Raw genomic sequence first — 8,509 nt, 5'->3', positions numbered from 1 at the left:
CACTGCCCAATTGCACGTCAACTGCAGTGTATGTCTTTACAAAAGAAAAATGTTCCTTACTTAAAATAAAAATGGCATAACTGTTTGTTTGTCAGTCTTGCCAAAACACAGAATATTGTGTGATAGGCTGTTTTTCATACATTGATGAAACCCTCTCTGATTGGATGGCCCAGAACATCATACTTGGAGGCAGCAGTTTTTTTGTTACAAAGACAACCATCAACCTCTAACACAGATCTGTGTGTCTCTGTTGAGCCTTTGCATTACATCTTTGGTTTCATCATGACGTTTGGTCTTTCTCAGGAGCAGTACTGTTTTCCGGGCTCTAATGCCTCGTGTGTTACGGATCAGTTCAATGCAGGGATCAAAGTAGCCCTTTACTTGTTGTTTGTTTTATGTATGCTGGTTACCATTGTAGGGAACTTTATTGTCATTGTGTCAATAGCTCATTTCAAGGAGTTGCATAATCCCACCAACCTGCTTGTTTTATCTCTTGCTCTTTCGGACCTTCTTGTTGGGGTTGCTGTGATGCCCTTCAGTGCTATCCGGACCATTAATGGCTGCTGGTTTTACGGGGATGATTTCTGTATGCTTCACTCAAGTTTAGATATGTCTCTTACTACTGTTTCTATGTTCCACCTAATGTGTATTGCCGTGGACAGGCAACAAGCAATATGTAATCCTCTGCATTATTCTAGGAATATCACAATGTCAGTGGCTTGGATTATGGTATGTGCAAGCTGGGTGTTGGCTACCGTCTTCTCTTATGGACAAATTTACTCAAAAGCCAACGTAGCAGGGTTAGAGGAGTATATAGAATCGATAAAGTGCCTCGGCAGTTGTAACCTTCTCTTTAACCCCCTTTTGGGAATCCTGGACAGTGTTACTTCCTTTTTCTTTCCCTGCACTGTTATGGTTTGTCTGTACACTAAAATATTTATTGTGGCTAAAGAGCATGTCAAAAAGATTGGAGACATGAACAATTGTTCAAACGACAGGGTAAAAGGTGGGTTTGTTAAACAGTCTGAGCATAAGGCTGCAAAGACTCTGGGTATTGTGCTTGGTGCCTTTATCTTTTGTTGGATGCCGTATTTTATGATTACTATAATCGATTCCTTCACTGGCTTTAATACAACTGCTGCCCTCTTCGAGGCATTTGTTTGGTTGGGTTACTTCAACTCAACCTTAAATCCAATAATCTATGCCTTCTTTTATCCTTGGTTTAAGAAATGCTTTTATCTTATTGTCAATCTAAAAATATAACCCCCATTCTTCAACCATGAAGGTGCTTACACATTTATGAAAATCGTGTTGAGTTTTTTTATAGTAATGTCTGCATTAAGACCTGGTTTCAATGCATCTGTTACAAATAAATCTAAACCTAGATGAAAGATGAATTGATGTTTATCCTTTTTTTCCTGCCACTGTCGGTGTGAAATGTACTACAGCACTATGCCTTATTTTCCTGAGACAGGTTTTTGGACTTCTTGGAGAGCATTCAACTTTTATTGTGATTATCATTGTAGAAATTAACACAACTAATTAGTCAAAATATTTAAATCTGTGTGAGCCACCCTACAGTTTATGATCCCTAACCAGGTACATTAACCATAAGGAATTTCACTGATGATATTGCAATGTTATTAACTACAGGTGTTACTATGAACAAATGCAAACAATTGTTTTTGTTTTGTCATTGAAGCTACAGTAGAACACAAGTGGATAGGTTAATAATATATACATTTAAGGATTTAATAAAAAAGATACAAATATTTAACAGTTATGTCTAAGAGACTTTGAAGTGTTCCTCCACATAGATCTTGTCATCCTTAAGTGTGCACAATATTTGAAATTGAATGTAAAATTGGTTAAGTGGTATTACAAATAAGTTGTAAAAAAATAAATTTTTGCAGATCCAAACAAAAGCCTTAAATAATGATTGCCTTCATAGATTCAGATTTATAAAGGTCCCATATGTTGTTTTTGTTTCACATATTTGGCTGATGCACTGTTTGTGTCTGGTGTTTTGACTTGTTGAGATGTCATATTTATTCATTATATCATGTATTTCATTATATCCTAAATCTCTCTTCTAGTGTTGATATATTTAAAGCTGTGTAAAGCCTGTCTTTCTAACAATCAGTCTTCCAGGCAGTGGCCCAAACATGTATATTTTGACTGTATGCTATATAGTAACCTCATGTCACTGTGGCTCTAACTGAAGTCTGTTTGTGTAACGTTAACTTTTGATAGTTTCTAAATTAGTACTGGTATGGGGTGGCAGATACGGAGGAACCAATTGTGTTGATGTTTCGGCCACCACATTTACTTTAAACTGCTCTGCAAGGAGGCGAGCCTTCCCTTGTTAAATATGAAGTATATGTACATCTTTGGCGTAAAGTGTAACAAGACCTTTTGAAGTTCAATACATTGATGCTGGGATGACTTCTAATCCCCACTGACAAAGGTTTTAGTTATACATTAAATCACAGGTAACGGGTCATTTGTGTCTCACACAGCTGAATGGCTCCGTTAAGGTATCACTTGTTGTAACAGAGGGTAAAGGAAAGCAATACATATTCAATCCAGTCCACAAAATAATTCCCAAATCCAAACATCCTCAAAGTTTGAGATCATTTAAAAGCTCCGGCATATTCAATGACATCAAATCCGCCTGAATGTTTTCCCCCAGGTATACTACAATTGCAAGCGACACACTTTGAAAGGAAAGCCTGACTGGGCTAAAGCCAGCTTGATTTGCGTTGAGAATTGTTGCTCTACGTTTGTTTAAAAAAAATATGGATCTGGTATATGATATGTTTCTCCCTTTTTAAATGCTCTTTTTTGTAAAGAGAGCACTTCATTTTTTTCTTGCACTAAAATGTGTTATTTTTCTGAGTAAAAGATCTCATGAAAGGCTTGGTAAAAGTCAGCTCATTGAGTCAGTGTACTTTACCTCCCACTCAGTGACAGTTTGGTTAACTCACAGAATCCTCTTTTCTGTGCCATCTCCTCTACAGTGTAAACTTGGTAAACGTTGACACGTGGGCCGCTGTTGATCATCTGTTGTTGTTGAGGTAGATTTGATTCCTTCTCTTGGGAGAAGTGAATGGTGGCGATGATCCTGAAAACATCGGTTTTGGTGCAGGGTTACAGTGCATCCGATCCACAGTAAATGGCTTTGCTAAATTAATCGTAACAAGTATCTTTAATTTTGTTAAAAGCCTTTCGTTTGACTTTTTCCATGTCTGTCAGATAAGTTTGTGATTGGGGTCCTCTGCTGGGCTAACTCTTTCAGTCGGAACCAGCCGAAAGGGTTACATTTTGGAGTTCTAGAAGGTCCAATTGCTTGTTAATTGAGGCCAAAATCATATCAGATATCTTTTCCTAAATATGTGGCGATTCTTCCCCTGCATGCCTATGATTAACCAGGATGTCACACGGTTTGACATGCCTCAGGCATCTTCAGTTATCAAAGTTGTCTTATAGTTATAGTACCATTTTAATCGTAGGCTTCTAGAATAAAGTATTAACCTGGAAATGAGTTGGCATATTATAACGTCCTGTACACGTCTCAATTTATTTTTGGTTTTAAGTTTCGATGCCAGAAATAATGTGTGATTAACACAAGATTTCCACATTTTGTTTTACAACATAAAATGTGTCAGTTAATACTCCACTGGTGAGTGCCTGAAGCCTTTACGTGTCTTTATAATGGCAGTTGCTAACAAGTGGCTAAATGAGAGTAGACAAAAGTCATCAATGCAAACATTAGCAGAAGGGTTCTTACACTTTTTCACCAATGCAAAAGTGTAATTTTCCTCAGCGGAACCACTGGAAATGATTTAAACAGCAGGTTAACTGTCACGTGGCAGCAGTATCGGCTGCCAGCGGAACCACTGGAAATGATTTATTTTTTACACAGCCTCACGTGCAAAATCCATTTGTTGAGACTGCAAATGCTGGTTAAAGCTTTCGTCAACTATGCCGTTTGTTGGGAAACTTCAGCCAGAATGATTCTCCTTAAATATGGAGCTAGCCCAAGTGTGCAGACATAGGCACAATTTGTCTCTCCACAGGCAAATGTTGCTGCAATCTGGCTGCCTGGGAACACCGCGGCGAAGAAGGCGTGTGTCCTCGGATGACTTGTGCAAATGAATGATAATGCCCATAGTATCTCCACTTTGAGAACTTCGTTTTTTATGAAATGTCTAATTGTGTCTGTCTCTTTGCTGTTGAAACTGAAGTAGCATTACTTGATGTATTAGTAGCATCAGCATTCATAAATGTACTTATGGGAATTGTGCTGCTAGCAACAGTGGCTGCGGTTCGGTGCTTTGCCCCCTTCATGTGGCTAGCAAGCGCTAGCAATCGCTACCTTGCGCATATTCAAAATATTTAATATTTTACAACACAGTTTGTAGCAGTGGTGGGACCAAGTCATTGTTTTGCAAGTCACAAGTTAGTCTCAAGTCTTTGCTTTCAAGTCCCGAGTCAAGCCCCAAGTCAAGACCGACAAGTCTCAAGTCAAGTCCCAAGTCCTACCGTTTGAGTTTGAGGTCCTTTTAACAACGAAGAAATAATATTTACACAAATCATGTATGCTTTTAAGATCTGTATATATTTATCAAACCAAGAACATTGTTCAAACACATCTGAAATAAACAAAGGCAAATGTAATTTCCACAGAAAGTGCTGACATTGTATTTCCATTGCTTATTGCACTATAACTGTCTCAAAAGATCCTCATTTTTGCAAAACTGTCATGATCCGTGTTTCGTATCTGTCATGTCCTTGTGTTGTGTTTTATTTTGAAATGTTTTCCCCTCTTGTGTCATGTTAAGCTTCACTTCCTGTCTGCGTTTCCCTCCTGTGCCTGATTGTGTCATTGTGTTCACCTGTTGCCCCTGTGTTTCTCCTCCCCCTTCCAGCTGTCTCTCGTCTTGTGATTACCCATGTGTTTTTAGTCCCTGTTTCCCTTTTGTCTGTTGTTCGGTCGTCGTCATTTCTCACCTGATCTTGTCCATGTCACCTGCCTGTTCCTGTAGCCCTTCATGTCTGGAGCCAAGTGTTTTTCATGTCCTGTGTTCCCCTTGCTTCTTGTTTTCATCAACAGCTTTTGAATAAAGCTCGCTTTTTGTTTTTGACCCTTACCTGCTTCCCCTTGATTTACTGCACTTGGGTCCTGTTTCCCCAACCCTGACAAAAACACTCTTTACCTTAAAACTTAAATCTAGCCTTGAACTAAAAAACATGTCTTCACCCTCAAACAGGTATTTGGAGGATCACAAAAACAGTTGAATGTAACTTTTCCAAATGTGTAACCACTTTTATAAAAAATATTTTCAGTCTTTTTAACTCATTTCAAAACCCAAGTGTAACCTTAACCTTTTCAAACATGTCACCACTTTATACAAGATATCCTCACTCCCAAAAAGTGTGTGTGTGTGTGTCTGGAAGGGGACTAGATGTGAAGTGTCATGAACATGACAATGCACAGAGTTGTGCTTTTCTATGTCAGGGCCCTATGCTGCATTGCATTTGCAAAAGATCAAATTGGCCAAAAGTCTGTCAGTCATTTGTGCATGATGGGGACGTAGTATGATGCCACCATGGCTGAAAACTTGCTCCACTGGAGCACTAGAGGCAGCCACTGCCAAGACTCTGGTGGCCACTCGGAAGAGTGAAGGAAGAGACTTCATGTTCAGTGCCCAGAACAAAAGGGCGTTCTGTCCTTCGGCTGTGTCTAGGTAGTGACTTGTGCTGTAGTGCTGGAGTGGTCCCAACATCCTTCTTCTGCCTCTTATGGTATGCAGCAAACAGCCCTTCTCCTTGTCCAAGGTCCTCTTGCTCTTCTTCATCAACCAGAGGCACAGGTTGCTCAGTCTCTGCAGCATCTTGCGGGATCAATTCTGGAAAAACATTTAACAGCAGAAACAAAAGAGCCCTTATTACCATTGGTGTTGGTGATAGTGTTAGACTGAAAAATGCAATTACTGATGCTGTCAATAAGATCAGACTACGAGAAAAAAAGTTGCATTGAAGTCAATAATATTTACCTGTAACTTGTTGTGCAACCTCTGCCTTGATGTCACGATTGACCAGTACATGGTGCTCCACCCACAGCAGAGAAAAGGCTGGATCCAAGGCGGCTGCTTTGAGATAGACTGGGTCTGAAAAGGGGGCAGTGATCCCATCTTGAGTCCCGGCCATTTTTACATTAATGAAGATCCCAAGAAATCTTTTGTTCAGGGATGCCTGGAGACTTCCGACCAGGCCGCTCAGGACACGAACTTGAAGCTTCAGCTTCTCAAGGTGATGATTGAAGGACAAGACGGATGGAACAACTGCACTGATTGTGACGACCTTCTCTCCCTGTGTCAAATCAGTTGCTTCTCCAAACGGCTTCAAGATGTCCACCAACTCCATCAACAGATTCCACTCTCGTGGTGTGAATGACAACTCCTTATGCCCAGCCTTTTCTAGAATGGCACAGAGCTTTAGATGATCACACTGGAGAACTGCCTTTACTTGCCTCAGTGTTGAATTCCATCTTGTGTTGACTGCAGCAGGGATGCCTTTTTGTTTTTGATGTCAACGTTCTGCGACACACTGGGCTGTACTTACTGTTAATTACTTTCAGAAAGTGCCGAAAACTCTTGTGTTCCACAATAGATAGGGGAAGGTTGCAATCAATAATCAGGTCGGACAGTATTGCGTTGGTGATAGCCTTCTGCTGTGGATGACTCATGCTGTAATGCGCTTCACGACTTTCCAAGAATTGTGAGATTGAAGGCTGTTGTGGTTCATCTATGATGCTTCTACTCATCTCGTATTCTTCAAATCTGTAACAGGTAAGCATATGAAACAGATGTCAGAAAGTCTCATATAGCCACACATAAATTGCATTTGAAACTATCTCCTCATATATCAATGCCAACATTGTGTTAATATTTATTTTTGTATCATTATGAATTGTATTGTATACCGTAAGATTGTGTTTGTTTTAACATTACATTGATAAAACACATTTCCATTTTCAGTGTACACTTACTATATTAATTTATATTTTTCCTGCTTTACCTTGCCATCAAGCAGCCCTTTCCGACAGGAAACTGAAGTATGCTTGTTAATTCACTCTCTCCAGCACACCTGATTCCATTGGCAAAAACAGCTAGTTTACCTGCATCACACAGAAATTGCTGGTCTACTGCTGGCTCAATGATTAAGTTTAATTGTGCTATTCTATGTCTTCAGTGATAGATCAGCTTTGTTGTGATTTACCTAAATTACATAAACGACCTGAATGAGGCAGCAGTAGACTAGCAACTTCTTGGTGCTGCAAAGTAAAATAGCCATTTTTGTCAATGGAATCTGGTGTGCTGGAGAGAGTTGAGATATACTTAGTTTTTATCGGAAAAAATCGTCTGGCAGCAAGCTCAAATGGTACACATATTTATAACATAAAGTACATTAAACTGACCTTGATTTGATTAGGCTTGCTTTAGTTTTGCTGCTGGCAGCAGTCTTCTGTGTATGATCCACTGAATAGCTGCTAAGTACATACAATCTCGCTTCAAAAAATCCTAAACTATCCTTTTACAATATGAGTATGGATAAGTTCACTATTTTGCTCTGAGCCCCATTTCTGGTTTGTCTAGGATGAAATAGTGTGTTTGACACCAACATTTTAACGATTGGTCCCCCATGCTTCATGTATGGGCATTCATAAAGCGGTCCTTAAATCAACCTTAAACGTTCGTTTTCAAAGATGGTTAGTGGTGATGCTCCAAAACCAGTGTCTTAGCGAAATACAGTTTCTGTAGTGTTTAATTTGCCATTTTGTATTCCAAATATCAAGCGGAAGTTAATAGCCTATACTCAGTGAGGTATCTGAAAACATAGCTAGTTCCACAATAGCAAATATCACGGATGGAAACCAAATATTTCGCCGATATATTTTTTTAAAACAACTACGAACACCACTTACCTAGGGTGACCAGATTTGAGGTGGCGAAAAAGAGGACACTTGCGATTGTTGGGGGGTGGGGGGAAGCGCCAGTCAATTTTTAATGGTCCCAACAGTGAAAACGGGCGTTTTCATGAATTTATAAAACCCCCCCGGACGCTCCGGACAGGACGTAAAAAGAGGACATGTCCGGGCAAAAGAGGACGTTTGGTCACCCTAACTTACCACTCGGTGAGTTGCTCATCTTTGAAAACGAATGTTTAAGGTTGTTTTAAGGACAATGTTATGAATGCCTGTAACCAACCATTCTGAAGCAGGGGGTGATTCCAAATTAGCAAAGAGCTGGAGACTGGACCAATCGTCAACATTTCTATTTCATCCAAGAGGACCCAGAAAGGGGGCTCAAAGTGCAAAATAGTGAACTTATCCATTAATGAACCCACAGGAGATACCGTTTAGCGTGTTCGTAAGCCAAGGTGACGTTTACAGTCTGTTTGATATGTAGCTAGCTAGCAGTTAGCCGATAAACTAGTGTTGGCT

The 8,509-nt window shown here is 39.8% G+C and overlaps 1 protein-coding gene across 1 annotated transcript; it reads left to right on the top strand.

Moving 5' to 3' along the window:
* The first annotated feature begins 282 nt into the window (after positions 1-282).
* LOC134880506 (trace amine-associated receptor 13c-like) lies at positions 283-1,263 on the top strand. The gene has a single exon (XM_063907459.1). The coding sequence runs from the start codon at positions 283-285 to the stop codon at positions 1,261-1,263; it is 981 nt and encodes a 326-aa protein (XP_063763529.1).
* Positions 1,264-8,509: the final 7,246 nt, after the last annotated feature.

The sequence above is a fragment of the Eleginops maclovinus genome, chromosome 18 (assembly GCF_036324505.1).
Source record: "Eleginops maclovinus isolate JMC-PN-2008 ecotype Puerto Natales chromosome 18, JC_Emac_rtc_rv5, whole genome shotgun sequence".
Classification (NCBI taxonomy): Eukaryota; Metazoa; Chordata; class Actinopteri; order Perciformes; family Eleginopidae; genus Eleginops; species Eleginops maclovinus.
Note: the sequence above shows the minus strand (reverse complement) of the source record. Positions and strands in the feature narration are given on the sequence as shown.